Source organism: Chelonoidis abingdonii, chromosome 15, assembly GCF_003597395.2.
Source record: "Chelonoidis abingdonii isolate Lonesome George chromosome 15, CheloAbing_2.0, whole genome shotgun sequence".
NCBI classification, from domain to species: Eukaryota; Metazoa; Chordata; order Testudines; family Testudinidae; genus Chelonoidis; species Chelonoidis abingdonii.
This window is the reverse complement of record NC_133783.1, coordinates 37,262,743-37,287,105: the sequence shown is the minus strand read 5'-3', so window position 1 is coordinate 37,287,105 and position 24,363 is coordinate 37,262,743. Positions and strand designations below refer to the sequence as shown.

At 41.9% G+C, this 24,363-nt stretch overlaps 1 protein-coding gene across 1 annotated transcript in view; it reads right to left on the bottom strand.

Annotated features, from left to right (window-relative positions):
• CFAP46 (cilia and flagella associated protein 46) overlaps positions 1-24,363 on the bottom strand; it is a 178,237-nt gene that overhangs the window by 97,163 nt on the left and 56,711 nt on the right. The window contains exons 19-25 of the mRNA XM_075072713.1: positions 19,372-19,584; positions 17,777-17,996; positions 17,344-17,493; positions 16,486-16,590; positions 10,425-10,606; positions 3,375-3,506; positions 1,726-1,891 (exon numbers count right to left, since the gene is read on the bottom strand). Of these exons, the coding sequence (XP_074928814.1) occupies positions 1,726-1,891; positions 3,375-3,506; positions 10,425-10,606; positions 16,486-16,590; positions 17,344-17,493; positions 17,777-17,996; positions 19,372-19,584 (1,168 nt within the window). The remainder of the gene's footprint in view (positions 1-1,725; positions 1,892-3,374; positions 3,507-10,424; positions 10,607-16,485; positions 16,591-17,343; positions 17,494-17,776; positions 17,997-19,371; positions 19,585-24,363) is intronic.

The window sequence follows — 24,363 nt, the reverse complement described above, 5'->3', positions numbered from 1 at the left end:
GCCACTGAGATGGTCACAGTGCCAGATAGGGCTGGTGCATGGCGGGACCTGGATCTTCTGTTCCTGGTCCTATCAGAGCGGTAGGATTCCAACTCTGACGTCTCAGAGAAGGAGGACCACAGAGGAGCGGTACTCTGCGGTGCTGGCAAGCGGTGCCGAGAAACGGGACTGGTGTGGTTTCCCAACATGGTGGACCATGCCAGGGAGAGGCATGCTGGAAATGGGGATCAGCGCATCATCATCGTTGGCTTGCTCCTTGATGGGAACGGGGGCCGGGTGGTCACTGGCAACTGGTCTCTTCTCTGCGGGGAGGATGGCACCATGAGACGCATAAGGTTCTGAGCTGCCGTGAACGCCTCTGGAGTTGAGGGCTGCTGGAGCTATCTGCTATGTCAGTCCAGAGAGCAATGAGGGTTTGGACTCAACTGGATCCCGAGATGGGGGCAGGAGTTGAGAAGACTCTGGGAGGCGGAAGAGCCGAGGTGATGTGGCCCAAATTGGGTCTCCCTGCTGCAGGCTCCTTGAGTTTGGAGGGGGGAGAGCGACCCTCTCTGGCCTCTTCTTTTTGTGGGACACTGGGAACTGAGACCGGTGCCTCACAGAAGACTGTCTATGGGCAGAGCCATGACTCTTTGGGGTCCTTCCTCGACACCAGTTCGCACACCGTTGGTGCTGGAGCTCTGCGCACCAATGAGGAGGTGCTGGGCATGGGTTCTGCTGACCCCAGGTTGGATTGTGGCCAGAGTGCTGCCTCCATTAGAAGGATCTTGAGTCTTTGATCTCAGTCCTTTAAGGTCCTGGGGCAGAACACTTTCTTCTCCTTCTGGTGGTTCTCCTCAAGACACCGCAGACAGGAGGAGGGTGGGTCACTCTTAGGCATAAACTTTCCACAGTCCTCAAAGAGCTTGAACCCTGGGGACCAGGACATACACCAGAACCGGGAAAGCGTTGCTGGGGAGGGACCCCAAAAGGAAACTTAAGAACTACTACTACTAACTATCTAACATTAGAAACTACTACAAACTATAAACACGAAGAGTGGACACTGCCCAAACGCACTTGCAATGCAAGGGCAACAGTTTGTTCCAGCTAGCTGTCACCAGCGGTAAGAAGGAACTAAGGGAGTGGCGGGTTGGCAGGGCCCTATATTTGGCACCATGAAGGTGTGACTCCAATGGGTGCCCAGGCTTACCCAACAAATGTTGCTAAGGGAAAAATCTTCTGGCTGGTATACACGTGGCACGCACACACCTGATTGGAATGGACATGAACAAACACTTGAAGAAGAACCTCTGTTTTACTGGAGATTTTCTTTGAATATATGTCCTGTAGATGAAGAGCAATATGACCTACTATCACCAACAATCTGCAAGTTACTGGCTGATTTTTCCCATATTTTCTTATATTAATATTTTCTATTAATACCATTTTGTAAGCTTCAGAAAGGGACACCTGAAAGTCGTAAATTGTAGCAAATCTTTTTGAAGAAAACAGTCCCAGTTGAGAGGCTATTGATGAGGTGGGTCGATATGTGTGCATATGACAGAGAATGTAAATGCTAGTAAAAGATGCTAGACTGATAAACTTGGCGTTTTCTCCCCTCCCTCAGGAAAGAAAATTCTGAAGTAAATATCCATAGTTTCAAAGTAAAGCAAAATTTTGCTTCAAAATCACAACCGGTCAGTAAATTCTACTAAAATGTTGCTACTTATTAGATGATCTTACCTGCTTAATTTTAGATTCTGCTTTAATGATGTTTTTGAGAATTGTTTCTGTGGGCTCTTTAAGCTGTTCTCTGTCTAGAGGAGAACCTATAAAAGGTAAACATGTATTCCAGAAGTGTCTAGCCGCCAGCATTACAAGGGTACAGTTTCCTGTTTCACCTGCATATCTGAGGGAGACAAGCATGATTAAACTGAGAAAACACTGCCATTCATGCTAAACTGCATATTGTAGTCAATGTCTGCTAAGCATAACCATGAAACCATCCAACTCAGCTCCCTTTGTGTCCTAATCAGGATTTATATATGTCCCCCTCAGATAAGGGGCTTTTGAATTAACCCACTATAGAAAGCATTTTCCATTTTGGGTAATGAATATGTTCACACTCAAAAACAGCAGCAGTAAGAAATAAGTAAAAAAATATACTTTATGATACCAGTAACATCTATGTGTTATATTTACTTGTAACCCATTTGAAGATTTGTTATTACTAAAACTGTTGAAATTGTACTTAGGACTCATAATAAAACTCTCTATTTTAAAACTATTGTGTTTTGTCTCCCAACCTTGTTAATTTCTCATTACAGTATCATTTTTTAAAAATAACCCTTAAGCTAATATGTGGTTTCACACAGTATGATGAAGTACCAAAGTAATATGAGGACACAACTTCAATGCCTCTAGTTCCATACAAGAATAGTTTCTGTGACAGTATTCCATGCAATTGGTATTCTTGTGTCCTGAAGTTAATAATTCTCTCCCAGTTGTGGTACCATGCCATCTTCCAACTCAGTGGCTTAAATCCCATCATCTAGCTATAAATGGGAATCTTCTGAAACAACAGACTGTTACGAGATGATGATGTCTAAGGCTTGCTCATTATCCCTACCAGAATGGTCATGGTGTCTGATAAAGTTATGCAATTGTAGCATTTTTTAAAACTCTGTATTTCCTTTCATATAACTTGTCATTGGATTTATTATTATAGCCAATATTTTGCAAACAATATTTCTTGCTTCCCTCTTAGAATCTCTGTCCAACTCAGTATTTATGAAGAAGTCTCTGTTCATTATTTGCATTTAGAGGAGCACAGAATTGTTTGCTTTAACTGGATATCCCCTAATGATTCTGTTACACTATTTCCTCGAACTTAACTTATCATACACTTTTAAAAAAGAGCTGGAATATTGGCAGTCTCAGGTTAGACCTTCGGATTCTCATCTATCAGAAATTCAAATCCTATCTACTTCAAATCCTATCTGACTGCCAGTGGGACCAATTATTTTCTCCTTTTGTTTGGAAGACTGATATTTTTTACTGTCCTCAATATTGCTATTTCCTACAGGTATTAGATAATCGGTTCTCCGTCACTTTGGATCTGTGGCTTCACCTTCATTGATCAGTAGTGACTTTAAAGATACTCATTTTGAAGCTCCAGTATCCAGCTATATGGGAGACATGAGTATTCAGGATTTTTCTGAACTGGAAGATTCCACCAGATCCTTCATTAAATATTTCAGCCCACAACATTTTGCACTTAAGCCACTTCTTGGAAAAGAAGAATATGTTGATCTGGTTCCAAAATAGGAATTATATCAAAAATTAAAGCTGCATTAAATTATTCTGCTGTGCCCCGTAAAAATACAACATACCTTGCACTTTGAACAAAGGCTTTCGATGCTGCTAAGCGCAAATGTTTTTTTCCAGCCAAATTTTCCATTATACTCCTCCCCTGTATACAAGCAGCAGTGCTTAACATTTCTTGTCTTACTGTGTAATCGTCTCTGCATAAAGACAAATAATTCATGTTGTGTTCTAAACTTACAGAGTGAGAATGCATCCATTCCCATTGACTGATATCTACAGTCTTTGTCTTTTACAAAATGGTGGTGTTACCGACTTTGTACTTAAAAACGTTTAGTCGGTTTCTGTTAACACTATAAACTAAATTTGAAAACCTTTTTTATAATCAGATACAACATTATGAAACTAATATGAAACAAACATTACTCTATACTTTTTATACTCTACCATTCTGGTTCTGTAAAATAATACTGTAATCATATTAGAGATAACAACATTTACATTAATTACAGAGATAAAATGTTAGGTTTATCACCTTACCCACAATCAAAATTCAAGTCAAATAAAATCTTAATTCAGGGTTTTTGTGATATAGCCAGCCTAAAACGTGTGTGTGTTTTTTAGAAAACAAAACAAACCAGTATGGAAAATTTGTTATCCTTCTTGTTCCTTCTGGGACTGACCTTTCCCAACTCCAAGGCTATGTCTACACTATGGCCTATGTCAGCATAACTTACGTTTCTCAGAAATGTGTATAAACCAGCCCCCGAGCGACGTAAACAGGGCCCTACCAAATTCCTGGTCCATTTTTGTCAATTTCACAGTCATAGGATTTTAAAAATTGTAAATTTCATGATTTCAGCTATTTAAATCTGAAATTTCATGGTATAATTGTAGGTGTCCTGACCCAAAAAAGATTGGCGGGGAGGCGAGTTCACAAGGTTATTGTGTGTGGGGAGGTTATGGTACTGCTCCTCTTACTTCTGAGTTGCTGCAGGCAGCGGCGCTGCCTTCAGAGCTGGGCAGCTGGTGGCTGCTGGCCGGGACCCCAGCTCTGAAGACAGAGCCACTGCCAGCAGCAGTGTAGAAGCAAGGATGGCAGGGCATGGTATTGACATCCTTACTTCTGCACTGCTGCAAGCAGAGCTGCAGCAGTAAGGGTGGCAATACTATACCATGCCACCCTTACTTCTGTGCAGCTGCTGGCGGGATGCTGCCTTCAGAGCTGGGCATTTGACCAACAACCACCTCTGTCCAGCCATCCAGCTCTGACGGCAGCACAGAAGTAAGGGTGGCAATACCATGTCCTCCCTAAAATAACTTTGTGATCCCCCTGCAACTCCCTTTTGGGTTAGACCCCCCATTTTGATAAATGCTGATCTCCCCCATGAAATCTGTATAGTATAGGGTAAAAGCAGACAAAAGACCAGATTTCACGGGGGCAGGGCGGGGGAGGGAGGAGGCCAGATTTCACAGTCTGTGTCGCATTTTTCTTGGCTATGAATTTGGTAGGGCCCTATATGTTACACAAACATGAACGCTTGTGTGCACAACGATATGTCAGTGGGAAAGCTTCTCCCACTAATATAACTTCTGCTATTCATGGAGGTGATTTTATTATGCTAACAGGCGAGCTCTCTCCTGTTGGCTTAGAGGGTCTTCACCAGACATGCTGCAGTAGCACAACTGCATTGATATCCTGCACCACTGCAGCACTGTACGTGTAGGCATGTCCTAACACTAATGCAGCTTTCTCTCTCTCTCTCTCTCTCTTTTTATATGTGGTGAAGGTAAAGGAGGAGTTGGGAGGAGGCCATGGGAAAGTAGCCCAGGGAGTTGTAGCTGTCATGTAGCTGTTGCAAAAGATACTGTAGACAGTTGCAATCCACAGAGCCCTGGGCTGGAACCTGGAGTAGAGGGCGTGTTTGGGTTTCCCCCCATCCGCCTCAACTCAAAGACAAGAGGAGGTGATCTGGGCTGTGGGTCCCACCAGAGGGGAAGGTCTCTGGCCTATCCCCTTGACCCACTAGGTGGGTCAGCAGAGACTGTGGGGATTGTTCTCTTCCCTTTCCCCATGCTGGACAGTGCTGAGGTTAGCTGAATGAACAGCAAGTTTAAGCCTCTAGCAAAGAAGTGGCCAAATTGAGGGCTGCCGTGAACCTCTGATGCAAGCAAATCCGCCAATAAGCACACAACCCACCAAGGCAGAGGAGGAACTTTGTCACTATATCCATATAGATATAGATATCTATATATACACACACACATACACACACACATGCAGAACCCTATTCAGACTTGTACAGGGGCTCCAAGATTAGGACACAATCTTTAGACCTCCCACAGCAAAGTATTTCCAAGGCTGCATAATACAAAATGGGAAATGACTGCCTAGGAAGGAGTACTGCAGAAAGGGATATAGATGTCATAATGGATCACAAGCTAAATATGAGTCAACAGTATACAATGTTGCAAAAAAAAGCAAACATCATTCTGGGATGAATTATCAGGAATGGTGTAAGCAAGAAACAAGAAGTAATTCCTCTGCTCTACTCTGCTCTGATTAGGTCTCAACTGGAGCACTGTGTCCAGTTCTGGGTACCACATTTCAAGTAAGAGGTAGACAAATTGGAGAAAGTCCAGAAAAGAGCACAAAAAGTGATTAAAGGGCTACACGACATAACCTATAAGGGACCATTGAAAAAACTGGGTTTGTTTAGTCTGGAGAAGAGAAAAATGAGGCGGGACCTGATAACAGCTTTCAAGTACATAAAAGGTTGTTACAAGGAGGAGGCAGAAAAATGATGTTCCTTAACCTCTGAAGATAGGACAAGAAGCAATGGGCTTAAACTGCAGCAAGGGCGATTTAGATTGGATATTAGGAAAAGCTTCCTGTCAGGATAGTTAAGAATTGGAATAAATTGCCTAGGGAGGTTGTGGAATCTGAATTGTTGGAGATTTTTAAGAGCAGGTCAGACAAACACCTGTCTGGGATGGTCTAGGTCAGGGGTCGGAAACCAATGGCATGCGAGCCAATTTTTAATGGCACGCTGGAGCCTGCTGGGACCCCAGTGTGCCATTAAAAATCCTGCCAATGGAGCAAGCAGCAGGGTCCGTGCTCCCAGGCCGGAGCGCCAGGCCAAGCGCAGCAAGCTGCCGGCCCCTCCCCCGCCTCCCCACCCCCGGAGTCCTGCCGCCACGCACGTAGCGCTCTGAGGGCTGAGGCTGCGCGCTCCCGCGGGGCAGCATTTGGCTCTGTGGGGAGGAAAAGACGCTTCCCGCTCATCCAGAGCCCCGCCGCTGCGTGCAGCCCCACCCTGCCCCTCAGAGTGCTGTGTGTGCGGCGGCGGGGCTCCGGATGAGCGGGGAGGCTCCTGGTAAGGGGTCCGGGGCCAGGGGGGAGTTGGATAAAGGGTGGCGGCAGTCAGGGGACAAGGAGTGAGGGTGGGTTGGTGGGGCGGTGGGATCTGGGGGGGTGGTTAAGGCGTGGGGTCTCTGGGCGGGCAGTCAGAGAGCAGGGGGGGGTTGATGGGGCATGGAAGTTCCAGGGTCGTTAGGGCGTGGGGGCGTGATAAGGTCAGGGCAGTCATGGGGCAGGGAGCAGAGGGTCCTCGGGGGCAGTTTAGAGTGGGTTGGGTCCTGGAGGGGGTGCGTCAGGTGACAGGGAGCTGGGAGGGGTTGATAGTCCGGGAGTTCTGGGGGGCTGTCAGGAGGAGGGGTTGGAGAGGGTTGGGCAAGCAGGGAGCAGGGCGTGTTGTATGGGTCCAGCAGTTTTGGGCGTCCGTGTCAGGGCAGGGAGGCGGTTGGATAGGTATGGAGTTCGTGAGGTTCTGTCTGGATGGCAGGGTGTGAAATAAAGGTTGGGTGCAAGTCAGGGACAGGTAGGGGTAGGACCTAAGGGCAGTTATGGGACAAGGGCAGGGAAGGCTTAGGTAGGGGTGGTCCCATGGAGGGGTAGTCGGACAAGGAGCAGAGGGTTGCGGTGTGGGGGGCAGTCACCCAGCCCTCTCACTGAGCCCTGCACCCACCTACACACTCCCAGGCCCCTGCCCTGAAGCCCTGTACCACGCCTTCTGGTTGACTCTTCGCCCCCCATGACCCCATCCTGAACTCTGGCACCCCCAACATCCAGCTCCCACCTGACACCTGCCACCCCCGCTCACTTGGCTAGCCCTCTCCTGACTCTTGCACCCCACAGATCCCGCCCCCCCACATCCCATGCACCCTCTGATGCCATTCCCCACCCCTACCACTGAGTACCAAAACGGGACTCCTGCCCCCCACTCACATTCCCACCTGCACCCGTCACACCAAATGGGAGCCTGCCCAGGTAAGTGCCCCCCACACCCAAACCTCCTGCCCCAACCCTGGAGCCCCCTTCCTCATTCTAGCTCCTGGCCAGACCCTTACCAGCCCGGTGTCAGTCCCTCCCATCCTCGACTCAGTGCAAGAGAGGAAGAGAATGGGCCAAGAACACAGGAGAAGGTAGGTACCCACTGTATGGTGGGCAGGGCCAGGACCCTAGACCGGCAGCAGGCTGACGGCATCCACAGCCGGAATCCGGCTGGCAGGAGCCGGGGATGGAACCTAAGTGGCAGTGGGCTGAGCCGCTCAGCCCACTGCCGGTCTGGGGTACCGGCTGCTAGCCCCGCACAGCCTGCTGCCGGTCTGGAGTTCTGGCTGCCAGACCCTTCCCAGCTGAGGTACTGGCTGCAGGCCCTACTCAGCCCACTGCTGGCCTAGATGAACAGAACCCCAGACCAGCAGCGGGCTGAGCAGGCCAGCGGCATTTAAGATCAACATTTTAATTTAATTTGAAATGAAGCTTCTTAAACATTTGAAAACCATGTTTATTTTACAGTACAACACTAGTTTAGTTATATAATATATAGACTTATAGAGAGAGACCTTCTAAAAAACATTAAAATGTATGACCTGCACGTGAAACCTTAAATTAGAGTGAATAAATGAAGACTGAGCACACTGCTTCTGAAAGGCTGCCGACCCCTGGTCTAGGTAATACTTAGTCCGCCATGAATGCATGGGACTGGAGTGTATGAGGTCTCTTCCAGTCCTATGATTCTATAAAATACTGAAATTTGTTAGTGATAACTTTAAACTTAGGCAGCACCTTTAAACAGTAGAACTATGTACAAGGCACCAGATGACTCCACTGTGAATTTACTCAGGGTTAGGAGGAATGAAGGAGAGATCAGTTTATGGAAAGAAATACATCAGGTAAAAATGTTCCATTCTGAGACATTTGTATCTCAAAGCTTTCAGAGAAAAAGGATTTTTGCAGGGAAAAAAAATTCTGTTGTATCTATATTATGCAAACTTTAAAAAAACGAACTGTATGCATAGAAGAGAATAAAAAGAAAAAATTTCAAAGTGAACTTACTTTTACTGCATTACCGGGTCTACCTGGCTTAGCACCTACCCTTTAGAGCAGGGGTAGGCAACCTCTGGCACACGTGCCAAAAGCGGCATGTGAGCTGATTTTCAGTGGCACTCACACTGCCCAGGTCCTGGCCACCGGTCTGGGAGACTCTACATTTTAATTTAATTTTAAATGAAGCTCCTTAAATATTTTTAAAACCTTATTTACTTTACATACAACAATAGTTTAGTTATATAATATAGACTTTTAGAAAGTCTAAAAACGTCTAAAAACGTTAAAATGTATTACTGGTACGCGAAACAGTAAATTAGAGGGAATAAATGAAGACTCGGCACAGCACTTCTGAAAGGCTGCCAGCCCCTGCTTTATGAAACAATGATTATGACCACTAGAGGTAACCAGTGTTCCACAGTTCACTTTTACTCTGAACAAATGAAAACTAAAGCAAAATTAAGCCCTATTTTACCCTAACGTTGCTCTTTACCATACACAAAATGAAAAATGAGTATTGTTTGCAATTATGACAAATCCTGGACTAAAGTTGTGTGTCAAAGATGAAAATATTTTATCCATTCATTGTTTTATTCAGAGAGTTGTTCTCTATCTATGACATTCAAGAGCTCTATATATTTGAATATCTCATTTTGCTGAAAGATTTGGAAAAAAAAAGGAAGAAAGCCAATTTCCTAGTGAATGGCTGCAGATGATAAAGAGCGCATGTTTTTCCAGTTAAGGTCAGCATTTAATTATGCTCAAAATTTTCCATCAAGAATTATTTTTTTCCCTGACAGTATAAAAGGATTATTATTAACTGGGCTGATTTCATCCAGGCTTGGTCAAACCACATTTCCTTTTTGGGCTACATATATACATCTGGGGATCTGCTTTTCTGGATGATAGGACCATATCAGCAGATCCTCAGCCTAGTGTGGAAGTTGCCTTAATCCCAGATATGAAGCCATTCAGACTGCAACTCTTTTCTTAACATTCTCATTGCACCTAGGTACTGCAACATAAATGACATATATAATAATCCAGGTCTCAATCATGGGCCTGCTGCATGAGTGCAGAGGAGACTAAGGGAACATAAAAAGTCCATCTTATATGGGCTACCTCCATCTCCATCCCCCATGTGGGAAAAAGTAGCTGCCACTGGGCTACTCCTCCTCCTCCTCCCACAGAAGTGGTCAGGGAATGGATGAGCAGAGATGTGGGCACTCTTGGCACCACCTACAAACTGCATCAATTCAGTCCATGCATCAAACCCAGTGGAGTGAGGGACACAATCCTGCATCACCAGAAGGGCTAGCACAGATTACCTTCCCCCTGGAATGAAGTGAAAACAGGAACACGACTGTGAATGTTAGAGGCTCCGATTTAGGTTAGCACTTAAGCACATGCTTAACTTTAAGCATATGATTCACTTCAGTGGGTCTTTAGCATATGTTTCACATTTTCCTGATCTGAGTCAAGGACTCACAATCTGTTTCCTGCATTGCCCCTTACTCAAGATGCACTGTCAGTTTATAATCTAGCCCTCAATGCTCAAACAGTGCTGGAACTGCTAATCGCAATAGAGTGAGTAAGAGGGAAGTTTCAGCTTTTACTCTTAAATACAGTTTATAAAAATTTTGATTATATAATCACAAAAATGTACCTATCTTACCGAATGGTTTAAAGTTATTTTATGTTATAATGGAAAATTCTGTATACTTACACGCCATATTTCTTCGCATCTGTATCATACAAAACTGCATCATCTAGTTGCACGGTTCTTTGGGAACAAGTCATCACTATTTCATGGTCATGTGATGCATATGCAAAATATGTAAGTCGTGTCAGTGTCTGCAATTCCACTAATGGATCTGACCAGTTGCATTCTAAAGTCATTTTCACTAACTGCAAATAATAGCAAAAGAAATATGTTCTCTTACGCTATAATTTTGATTGTCAATCACTTTTCATACACAGTATGCAAGGATTTATTAAATATTTTCTAAGTCACCCAACAACTTTGTAAAGACTGAAAGAAAACAACATATATAAAGGTTTGATTACATAATTCCATTTCTGTCCTTCACTTCGTACTGCCCTGTACATATGACTTTCTCATGATCAGTGTACAAGACAAGCCCTGATTCAAACAGCAGTTTGCAGAGCCACCATCTTTTTTCATTCAAATCCTCCTGATTCACACAAATACAATTTTTAAAAAAATGTATATATAGTCATTTAAAGTTATCCAATCTTCTCTTTGTTGGTCTTTCAGATTGCAAAATCTTTGGAACACAGTCCATCTATTTTTGCATCTTGTATAATATCAAAAATACTGTTTACACTATACAAACAAAAAGTTACTAATTACAGGCTAAGAAAAATGTGGAATGTGACCTACAGAATTAGAACTGGGAAAGAAAGGTTATTTATGATGACTACAGTTCTTGAAGAACACTGTTGGCATAGAGTCCCACTCTTGGCATATGCCTGCACTCCATGCATTGAGTCAGAATCTTCTAAAAAGAAGACATCTATTGGGGCTTGGTGCTGAATATCAGATGGAAGGACTGAGGTTTCCAACTTTATTTTTAATTTTTTCACCTACTGGAACCTCTATTAGAGCCAAATAAGAGGAGTCAGATTTTAAAAATGGTGCATTCAACATTCTATTCTGTTTCTGAAACTAACAGAATTATCATTTGAACCTTTAGCTGGCCCTGAGGATCTGTGGGACAATTTACTCAAAGAACTATAGTTACTGATATGTAACATTTCTGCAATTCTGCATTTCTGCAACAGCAAGGATATTTATAAATAGGCTTAGTTATATGTCTAGATAGCAGCTGGGTCTTCTTAACATATAGACCATATAACCTGAATTCCCTGGTATTTGAGTAAAGCTTAATGAAAATTACTGAGTTGGTTGGTGGATTGGTACAGGAGAAATTTACTCAGGATTTTGGGGAGCTGCAGGATCATTTTAGTTTATGAAACTGCATATGGGAGCTCAGCCATCAAGGCCTAGAGCTCATGAACTCTGCGGAGACTTATGGCTACTAAGAATCTAATCTTTAGGGACAGTTGATACAACAAGATATCTGCTAAAGGTTTAAATAACAATTTCATCAGATTCATAAGTGGTAAATTCCAAATCCGGAAAAAAGATTACAAATAGGTGGGAAAATAGGTGCCACTGCTTTCAAAAAGTTTCTTTACAGTAGGATGTAAAATATTAAATACCCCTGTGTGACAGATATGACAACTGTTCAGTAATAAGAACCATAATGTGATTAAATTTAACATCCTTTCATGGGAAAAAATGCCTAAGAAACCCACCACAACAGCATTTAACTTCAAAAACAAGGAAACTAGTTAAAAGTAAATTAAAAGGAACTGTCAGAACAGTTAAATGCCTACAAACTGAATGGATACTATTCTAAACCCACCCTAATAATGACTCAAACTAAATGTACACCTGTAGCATGGTGATCACCCTGCTCCGGCTCTGGAAGGGTACAAGCAGCCCTGGGAGGACTGCAGTGGTAAAATCAGCCCTAGAGAGGGCTGCAGCTCTGAAAGCTGGGCTGATTGGGAAAGCAGCCACAGCTGTAGCAGGCTTAATAAGGGCTCAGCTGGCCCTTATAAGAGGGCAGTGGACCAGGAGCAAGGGTCTCCCTCTAGCTGAGGAGGGAGATGGACCTAACTGCCTGAGTGCTAAAGGATACTGGAGTGAAGCAGGGCTGGGGAAAAGCCAGAGGAGCTGGGGAGCTCTGGGCCAGCAACTCCCCAGGCTGCAGGCCTTGTACAAGGCCCCTGGAGGTACTGGGTTGCAGAGAAAGGCAGCAGGTCCAAAACCCCCTTGCCTGTGATGAGTGACTTATATTGCAGTCTGCCCCAGGCAAGCGGGGGCTAGTTGGTGACTGGCAGTAGTCTATGACTGAGGTGAGGTAGGGACAGGGGGTGGGGGTTCCCTGGACGGGGAGACCTTAAGAGTGAGGGGTTATTGCCAGGGGCAAGTACCCTGGGTTTGCAAGGGACACCGAGTCCTGGGAGGGACATGGGGGCCAAGCAGTGGCAGGACACTGGCCTGCAGAGGGCGCTCCGATGGCTGGAAAAGAGCTAATTCCCAGACAACCAGCAGGAATCATCACACTGCTACACTACCCCAAACTAAAAACGAAACTGTGAAGACCAAAAAATGCCACTATGGCTAAAAACAGAGTAAAACAGATTGTTAGAGGCAAAAAAGCTTCCTTTAAAAATCTGAAGTCAAATAAGGAAAATAAAAGTAAGTACAAACTCTGGCAAGTCAAGTGTAAAAGTATAATAAGGCAGGTGCAGAAAAATATTTGAAGAGCAACTGGCTATGGACACAAAAACTAATAACAAAGATTTACAACAGTCAGTGGGCCACTGGATGATCGAGGTGCTAAAAGAGCACTCAAGGAAGACAAGGCCATTGCAGAGAAGATAAAGTAATTCTTTGCATCAGTCTTCACTGCAGAGGATATGGAGGAGATCCCACAACCATGTCATTCTTTTTAGGTGACAAATCTGAGGAACTGTTCCAGACTGAGATGTAGAGGAGGTTTTGGAAAAACATGATAAATTAAAGAGCAATATATCACCAGGACAAGGTGATATTCACCAAAGAGTTCTGAACTCTACTAACAGAACTAGTAGCTGGGGTATATAACCTATCGCTTAAATCAGCCATGGTACCAAATGACAGGAGGGTACCTAATGTAATGTCAATTTTTAAAAAAAGTCACACAATTACAGGCCGGTAAGCCTAACTTCAGTACCAGGCAAACTGGATGAAACCATAGTAAAGAACAAAATTATCGGACATACATAAACATGATATGTTGGGATAGAGTCAACGTGGCTTTTGTAAGGGGAAATCATGCCTCACCAATCTATTAGAATTCTCTGAGGGAGTCAACAAGCATGTGGACAGGGGTGATTCAGTTGATATAGTGTACGTGGACTTTTAGAAAGTCTTTGACAAGGTCCCTCACTAAAGGCTCTTAAGCAAACTAAACAGTCATGGGATAACAGGGAAGGTCCTTTGATGAATCAGTAACTAGTTAAAAGACAGGAAACAACAAGTAGGAATAAATGGTCAGTTTTCACAATGGAGAGTAGTAAACATAAGGGTCTCCCAAAGTTTTGTGCTGGCACTTGTGTTGTTCAACATGTTCACAAAATGATCTGGAAAAAGGACTGAATAGTGAGGATGCAAAATTCCTCAAGATAGTTAAGTCCTAAGATGACTGCAAAGATTCACAAAGGAATCTCACCCAGCTGGGTGACTGTGACAAAATGACAAATGTAATTCAGTGCTGATAAGTGCAAAGCAATGCACATTGAAAAATGTAATCCAAACTACATACACAAAACTATAGAGTCTAAATTATCTGTTACCATTCAAAGAGATCGTGGAGTCATCATGACAGTTCCCTGAATACATCTGCTCAATGTGCAGCAGCAGTCAAAAAAGCTAACAATTAGGAAAGGGATAGATAAGAAGACAGAAAATATCAAAAAGACACTCTATAAATCCATGGTACACCCACCCTATGAATACTGCATACAATTCTGGTTGCCTTATTTCAAAATAGATATATTAGAATTGGAAGAGGTACAGAGAACGGTAACAGGAATGATTAGGGATATGGACCACCTTCCATACAAGGAGAGAGAAAAAAAGACTGGGACTGTTCAGCTTAGAAAAGAGACAACTAAGAGGGGATATGATTGAGGTCTAGACAATCATGAATGGTGAGGAGAAAGCGAATAGAGAAGTGTTATTTAGCCCTTTCCATAACACAAGCACTTCTGGTCACCCAAAGAAATTAATAGGTAGCTGGTTTAAAACAAACAAAAGGTACAACAGTCAACTACCGGAACTCACTGCCAAGGGATCTTGTGAAAGTCAAAAAAACAAAAGTTACAAAAATTAGTAAGTTCATGGAGAATATCTCCATAAACAGCTATTAGCTGAGATAGCCAGGGACACAACCTCATGTTTCAGGTGTCCCTAAACTTACAATTGCCAAAAGCTGGGACTAGATAACAGGTGATGGATCACTCAACATTGTCCTGTTCTGTTCATTACCTCTGAAGCATCTGGCAATGGCCCACTGTCAGAAGACAGGATACTGGGCTAAATGGACCATTGGTCTGACACAGTATGGCTATTCTTATGTTCTTAATTTCTCATGGTATCCTTAAAAGACCTTATTGTACTAAGTTTATATTATTGTGGGCTGTGATCATGTGTAATCTCTCTGGGGGCAGATGTGAGATTTGGGAATTCAAATGACTACACTGAAAATGTGCTAGACATGTATGGACTTTGGGACAATAAATGTTAACAGGATTTTCTGGGCAATCCCTATGGCAAGGATAATGCAAATTCCCCAACTCTCGTTATGCAAAAACCAAGACTTTTGAAGCTATGCCCTGAGAAGACAGTTTGTCTGCCAATTACCTGTTACACAAGACCATGATTAAAGGCCCAAGCTGTATAAAAACAATGGCTGATCTGCCCAGTCTGGGTTCTGGTTCTAAGATGGATATGTACTCGTAACCACAAGAAAACCCACTTGTGGCTTTTGAAAGCCTAGCATGAGGTTGGAATTGAGGGTGACCCCTGGTAAGCTTTTTAGCATGCATGTAGTTTTCTTTATTGTTTTAATGTTTTCTCTGTAATGCTTTTACCTCAAGGATAAATGTGCTTGCTTATAAGGAGCTTAAAACTGCAGGCAATACACTAGTCATAGCCCTCTGAGGGAAAGCAAAGTGAAGGCACAGGCCTTTTGGGCAGTCTGACTTGGTGGGGCTATCCAAGCGTACAGCAGGGAACTCTGCAGCCTTTAAGTCCCTGGTCAGGAGAGAGAGAGATGTGGGTTTCCACCCAAAAGAGGTAATTACTGAGAGCCAGAAGCCTGAAGTCTGTGTGCTTGGTGAACCATGGAGGGGGAATATAGGTGTAGATGCCTGGGGGATATAGCTGATACCCTGCACTGTGTATGGTATACAGCTGTGACTACAAAATAGACTGACAGAACTCAAAGACAGCTTTGACATAGGCCAGATTTTGTCACCTTGACTCTTGCTTAGTAACTCAGTGGGGTTACATTTAGAGAATGGCACTATTCAACATGAATAATGGCAAAATCTGCCCCAAAACAAATAGTCACATACTAAAGAAACTGTGGATAGTGATGCATTACTGCATTCCTGAGACACAAATAACGAAAACCTCTTCATGTTCCCTTAAATGGCACAGGTTCTATTTGTGCCCCACTCTCAAGACCTCAAGAAGTGACTAGAGAATGCTTGAGGTTTGTGTTGGCTTGAGTTTTTGTATAGTATTTTCAGCACAGAGCATCTGTTAAATTGTCATCTTTGCCACAGAGATGAGTGGCCAGAAGTGTGGTCTGATGTTGAATGCATCTTTATCAGAATCTGACAGCTCCCAGCTGGTAGAATAGCAGGGGAAATCTTGTACTTCCACTATTCTTATTGTACCCATTCTGTGGTTAAATGTAGAGATATAATCTCCAGGGATGTCAATTTACTAACTGCTATGATCATTACATTAACTTTAAAAAGTTTTAAAGGAAAATAAAAAAACAGCATAGTTCTCCAGCAGAAATAATTTTGTATCCAACTATGCAAAACAGAGATTACAGAAAGATACCAGCAACATCTACAGTATGTAGACCTACATATTATCACAAGTAAAAACCTAGTAAAATAAAGCTAAATACCTGAGACAAACTGGGAACAGTAAAGTCCATGAGACCCAAGCCATTACATGAATACATTTCCAAAGCAACAAGAACTTTTGTGATTGGATTTTGTCCCTCACCATTCTGAGAAGCAAGAAATGTCACATTTATTCCAAACTTTATGCATATATAAACATTATAAAATAATGTAAAATCAATAAGTAGACAAAGGATATATTTAACTATGTTTGGGAATATATATGTAGAACTCTCACTGGCATTAAAGGGTCATTTAGCTACAAGAAAAACTGTTACCTTTTGTTTTTTATTGTGTCCCTAAAATGTAAGTTTTGATAGTTTTTATATATTTCATTTCATTCATAACTCCTGTCAAATCAAAACTCCAATAGTTTCAATATGAAAGAGATTAGCAACTACAGAATGAATACATATGCTACAAAATTCTGAGATCATGGTTTTATTATATATATATTCTATTTTTGTTTTTATTTAAAACAGGCATTCCCACTGAAATACAGCAGCAAGAACATAAATTCAAATTAATATTAATTATATAATGAAAATATGATATATATTTATTGAAATATGCTTGACTTCTTTTAGCATTTTATAACTCTATAAATGTATATCTTTAAATGACGGTGTAGTTATGATGTCATCATATGGCAGTTACCACTAATTATTTCTTGTAGCTAAAAACAGAAGATAGAAATAAAACAAACTCAAGAATGTCATTTCTACACCTCATGAAAAAACTAGTTGTCCTTTGTAATGTGTTAATGAGAACAACTAAATCCTATTTTCCATATTGCATTCAAAAAGTGTACATATGTTATATGTATTCATTTTTCACATATGATTTCACAGAATCTATACCTCATCATCAGTTCCAAGTTTATGCCAAATTTGTTGCTGAAGTAACTGTTTCGCTTTCACCCAGGTAGCAATGATCTGCTGTCGTACAGCAATAGGTACCAGTTCATTAGGTATGTTTCCATTTGTCAAATTCAGGGCAAATTCACAAACCTAAAATCCAAGAATAAAATAAAACTTAGAACATGAATCTATAGCCCAGCACTAGTTATGAATACAATGCATTCCTCAGAGGGTATGCTGAGAATATCAATCTATCTGTCTAACATCTCTATGAGGCAACTGAGTCAAAGGATAAAGGCTCCAATTCTCCAACTTGAGCTGTGCGCAGTAAAGAACGTGAGCGGGTGCCTGTGTGTGTGTATGGTGGGGAGAGGTTTCCCCCACCTCCAAATACAGTGGTTTGATAGGTAACAGAGCAATGAGAACTTTGTACCTCTACGGCTGCTTTAATATCAGGGAGTCCATTTGGATCCACTGACAAAGGTTGGACAATGTTTGTTTTTTCAGGACCCCTTATTGAGGGCCTTTTACTTTTGTCTGTTGCTGGGTCTATCTTTTTCTTCTCATCAGTTTTCAAAACTGATTTTGGAATCCAACAAAGAATTAGGCCTCGAGCCAAAGCATTACATAACATCACCAAAACAACAGTATTTCTGAAAGACAAAACAAAAAGACTAAGTGTAAGAAACATTTCCCTAGAGCAAAATAAAGATGGTATAGAAAGATGATTAACACTTCTCTAAATTCTAAGCTTCCCTTGGAAAGCAAACTTATGAAACATTTGCAAAATAACTCTAAAGAAACACTTTCACATTGGAGAAAAAGTTAAAATATACTGAAGTTAAGCTTAGATAAATTTAGACTTCATGCTTTTTCATAATGTTCTTTCCAAGGTGTTCTACACTAAGATCTGCCATTGCCTCCTGGAAAATATTCTATTTATGACATGTTTTGTCTATGTATCATTCAAGATTTTTATTATTCCTCTACACTCTCACTTATATTAATAAGAGTATTTGCACAAAAACATTCTTGCGTTGACTCCTCTTACGTGAAATCATACTTCTTTATTTGTAACATTGCATTAATTTCCACAACAATCAATTGCTGAGTTACAGATTAGCAACAGCTATAGCAGATATCCCTTCTGGTAATGCACAGATCAACAGCTGACTGAGGTATCTCACAGTAGCTATGGTGCCCGCATTAACTTTTCTTTCCTTGTTAATGTGCATTTTATATAACTACATAAGGGTTCTTGCAAAAGTGACTCCAAAACAAGAGACGATTACTGCTTCCTTGGAGTACACACCAATCTGACAACATGAAAAATATGTTCTTCTGTGTAGACGACTGGGGACAATATTAAGGCACATACTGTAGAAAGTGAGTACCAGAAGTAGTAAAGGGAGTTTAATTTTTTTATTTGACTTTTTGCCATAAGTCAGGCAGCCTTTTTTCTGCCACCTATGGTGGTACATAGAGTATTGCTGTTAAAGCTTTCCCTCACCTCATTTTAAATTTTACAAAGCTTTAACAGTAGTAAAAAATAATAGACCACAGTTGCTTTGATTATTAAACATTTACAATGAATATAATGTATTAAATTTGAGAGAGGTGCACATCAAGTGAATACATTTCATGACATACTGCTTTGGCCAGACAGTACAAGTAAGCTTTTACTTTTGATTAGCCACAGTAGCCCTGCTGCTGTTCCAAACTAAAAAGACCATATCAGCTTTGCATAGCCACTCTTTAATAAGAGTTAGACTGGTAGAGTGAATATCACACAGCGTTAGACTGAGGGACTTCATTTTCTAACCAACTAATCGACTATACCATCTCAAATATCCATGCACAAATCAAAGCAAGTAAGTCCCAATCAAATAAAAACAAATAACATTTTTTTAGTGCTACTGGGATATGGCACAATGAAAAAGTGATTTACTTTTAGAATTTATTTTTAGCTTCATAAAATACTGAATAGGAAAGAGAAAGGTAATAATCAAACTCAACCATCATACTTACCCACTGTGTCCAGTATTCTTGATCGCACTGAGAAGACTCTGCAGGGACTCAACAATCTCTCGTTGTCTTCCTGAAGCTATAAGATGTTTATTGTGATTTAAGACATATACCAATGTATTGTGAACAATCCAGGCTTCATTCAACTCTTCTCCCATTTCCGCAGCCCGCAGAAAGTTTTCCATAGCATATTGGGATAAGTGGTCTACCCAGATACTGTAAAATTAATATTAAAAAGCTATTATTCCAAAACTACAAAACCAAAATGAATATATTGTAAGAGCCAGAATTTACAAGCACTCTTACTTGATACAGCAAAGCATTTTTTAAACATTGCGTTCGTATGGAATTTTCTAGTTGTTCGTTTGTTTGTTTTTTAAATAAGAAACAGATGGGGGAGGAGAGAAGAAGAAAAATCAACATAAGGAACATCAGTCTCCAGAACACTAAAACACTACTGTCATCCAAAATAATGCAAATAGCGTGTTCCATAATCCAGATCTAATGTTTTATCCCCAGGGCACCTTATAAAGTGTATATGAGTCAATGCTTCAGTCCCAGAGCTCATTACAAACTTCAGGTTAAAACTATAATTGAATATAGATTTTTAGTGTCCATTTAATTTTCCAGCACATCCTTAGCTTGCCTATCTGGATACTTAGGTTAAAGTGCACAGGAGGACACTTCAGTGCTGCACATCTATCAAGAATTCATAGATTTTTATGACCAGAAGGGACCACAATAATAATCTATCTTGACCTCCTCCATAACACAAATCACAGAATCCATCCAGTAATTTCTGCATCAAGCCCATAACTACTGTACTTTCTATATAGCAGACTCATAATTACTGTTGCCTCTAGGTTGAGCACATGCATGGAAGCACATCCTGCTGACAGGTGTCAGACATAGCTAAGTGCTTGCTGCCTCACTGATCTGGGGACAGTGGGGTGAAAAAGCTTAACTGCTCGGCATGTGTCTGGAACTGTCAAGGACATTGTGGTGCCACATGACTCACATCTTTTCTTCCCCCCTTGTGCAATAAAGTTGATTGAAAATGAGGAGTAAAGGAACTGATGTAAAACTGTCTTGGAACCACAGAACTCCACAGAGGGGAACAGTCCAAAATCACTTGATAGCATGAAGACGACTGTGGAGAATTCTACAGCAGCACAGTTAGCAAGTAGTTTGGAACCTGTAACAGCATACTTCTAAAAATTATTCTTTGCATAGTAGACCACAAATTACAGTATAAACACAAGTATAATCAAAATAACAAACGGACAGATGAGTTCAATGTCAAGATAGAGGATGTACAGAAGATGTTTCTGACACCTGTTGCCTATGACATAGGAAAGGAACTAAGGCTGGTTTGGGACATGGCTCCTTTCACCAAACACCCTAATCTGTGATGGGCTCTACCTGTAGCCAAATGCTCACTACTTTCTAGTTGCAATCGTGTGGCACCAAGGCACATATATTCCTAAAAGTATCCTAAAAGGAAGTACTACCTAATCACAGAGGCCTTAAGCTTCAAATCATGATGAAATTGAATGTGGGTAGAAGTATTAGCCTCCCTTAGTTGGTGTGTCTTTAATTATTTCTTTTTAGGTGCTTTAATGAAAGTCTGTCTTGAGAGCATATTGAAATAAAGAAAGCCAGAAGATGCCCTAATGATTTTAATAAGGACCTACCACATCCTTTAGCTTCTTCAGGATCTCTGCTAATGTATCTGAACTGAGAGTGTCCCTCCACTACATGAAAGATTGCTGAGCCACTCTGACCTTCCTGCAGCAAACCTGATACATGGCGCCAGGAACCCCCAAGCAGTATTTTCAGTGGCAAGGGTTCACAATGTCATGTCCCATGTATCAAACATATTTTTATTTAACAAATGCATGTCTCCATGATTTCTAAAACATCTCCAATTGTTTTGGAATTCTTTGATTCATTTTTAATTAAGATTATGACATTTTTTCCCAAGTGCTTCAGGGTAATACAATAATAAAACAAATCTTTTAACTATAAAATCAGTTTTAAGGATACACACTCCACCTATTAATCTAAAGGCAGCATAACTCAAAATACAGCTAACATTTTTATACAGCATTATCTGGCCACATGGAATCTGATTGCTTGATTCCTCTGACCAAAACATTACTGCAATGCCTACAGCCCCCAACTGAAATCAGGGTCTTACTATGCTAGTATAGACAGCGTAAAACACAGTCCCTTCTGCAATAATCTAATTACACACAACAGACAAATGGGGGGATGGTACACAGAGAGATGCAGCAACTTACCCAAGGTCATGCAGCAGGTAAGTGGCAGATCTGGGAAGAGAATCAGCTCTCGTGTCCCGTACTACTGGCCTCTTTCCAAATCTGCACACTAGTCAAAATATTTTTAAATATTCACCAGTATCAAAAATAAAAGCAAATTTTCTGCTGTCCTCTACTCCCTGTGCATTGCTCAGGCAAGTACAAAGGGAGTAGAGACTGGTCAGAAGCCCCTACATCAAGCATACATCCAACAGAGTTCCTAAGTCTATCTCCCAAAAACTATAGGGGAAGGGGGGGGTGAATGGGCATGAAGTGACCAAGAAGAGGTGGAGAGTTAGTATGGCTGAAGCATTCCCCAACTGGTGGATTGTTCCCTGGAAACCCTAGTCAGCTGGCACATTGGATTATCCCCTGGGCTGCTCTAACCTATGATTGGAGCAGGGAAGAGAATGAGAAATAAAAGCAGCTAACATACGTACTCAACTTGTTCCTACCACTAAATTGCAACAAGTATGGGTATTCTCAGGGCCGGGATGTACCTCGGCATCCTTTCAGCTGACTACTGCATCTTCTCTTTTCATGTTCAATAGCAGCCAGCACAAAGGATCTTGCAGCACATTGGCACATCAAAGACAGAAAACCAAAATTTCTGCAGCAAATTATCAGTCTACAGGGGCAATGTGTCAGTCCATGTTTTTTTTAAAAAAAGAGAACAGAAACAGAAGAAAGGGAAGGAAATGAAGGGAAGAAGAGGATTTACTCAGGGGATATATTTGCTAGGAAATGGTTACTCTTCACTCTCAGTTTTTCAGAATATAATGTATAAAATTTGTAGTGGAAATTACTGTCCCTCAGCCTAAAACTTTCAGCATTACATAATAACATATTAAAATGAATGATGATGATGATGATAATCTTAACTTCTACAGATGTTTCCATCTGAGGATCTCAAAGAACTTCAAACATACCTAAGAAAGGTTGTCTTGTTTTCTACCTCAGTACCTATTCCTTCATTATGGTGTCATGTTTGTAATGCCATGGTCAAAGTTCTATTTTAAAACAGATGATAAATGTTTCCCCACACAATTCCTTCTAAAAAATATGGGGAAAAAATCTGTTTTACTGACAATTTCTCTTGTGTAATGTATGCCCACAGGCAAGCTTTTCTTTTAAAGTTTGATCTTAAGCAGACATCTATTTTTGAAGCAAGAATTTTTAAAAACATGTTTTTTTTCATTTTGATTTTGATCCTTTTTAATGTCTAATCATAATTCAGTACCAACTTACTTTAAGAAATTCCATGTGTTTTTTTCATTAATTCTCAATGAGCATGAGAATACACTTTTTTGTTGTTTTTTCCCACAAGTTTGAATGCCAACTTACTAGTTATTTAGAGGTGGCCTTCATGAACATTATAATCTCCTTGAAAGGCCTTCAGTTCCAAAAGTAAAATTACTACATGGACCCCTTTCTCCCCTGATTTTACACAGAAATAAATAATTTAACAGTATTTATGGAGGTGGGAGGAAAAAAAGAAACCTGAAATTAGTTTCTCCTCAATTCACTCCCCTTGGGTGGAGGGAATAGAGAGGAAGTTTTTTCAACTTAAGTCATTCATTATGTATTTACATAGATGCTCAGGGTATGTCTACACTATGGGATTATTCTGATTTTACATAAACCAGTTCTGTAAAACAGATTGTATAACGTCAAGTGCACGCAGCCACACTAAGCACTTTAATTCGGTGGTGTGCGTCCATGTATCGAAGCTAGCGTCGATTTCTGGAGCATTGCACTGTGGGTAGCTATCCTGTAGCTATCTCATAGTTCCCGCAGTCTCCCCTGCCCATTGGAATTCTGGATTGAGATCCCAATGCATGATGGTGCAAAAACAGTATCTTTCACAAACACAGGCAGGGTAGGAGGTAAATTGACAAGCTATACCCGAACCACCCGGACAATGTTTTAATCCTAACAGGCATTGGGAGCTCAGCCAAGAATGCAATGCTTTCGGAGACTGTGGGCATGTGGGATAGCTGGAGTCCTCAGTCCCCCCCCTCCCCTCATGAGTCCATTTGATCTTTGGCTTTTCCGTTCGCTTGTCACGCAGCACTGTGCTGAGCAGGGCCGCTCTACCATTTCGCCGCCCAAGCATGGCGGCAGGCCGTGGGGTGCTCTGGCCGCCGCGGTCCCACGGCTCCGGTGGACCTCCCGCAGGCATGCCTGCGGATGCTCCACTGGAGCGCAGGGACGCCAGACCCTCCGCACGCACGTCGCTGGGAGGTCCACCGGAGCCGCCTGCTGCCTCCCGGCAACCTGCAGAGCGCCCCCAACGGCACAACCACCAAGCACGGCTTAGCGCGCTGGAGCCGCCGCCGCCGCCCTCCGCCTGAGTCCCCTTGCTGTCTTGGCCCTGTCTATCATAGCCCGGATTTTTCAAATGCTTTGTCATTTCATCTTCTGTAACGGAGCTGTGATAGAACAGATTGTCTCCCCATACAGTGACAGATCCAGTATCTCCCGTACGGTCCATGCTGGAGTCTTTGGATTTGGGACTGCACGGCCACCCGTGCTGATCAAGCTCCAACGCTGGGCCAACAGGAAAGAAATCAAAAGTTGCGGCTTTTCCTGTTACCTGGCCATGCAATCGGTCAGATTGCTTCCAGAGCGGAACACAAGGGCACCTGTGGATACTGCTACGGAGGCCAATACT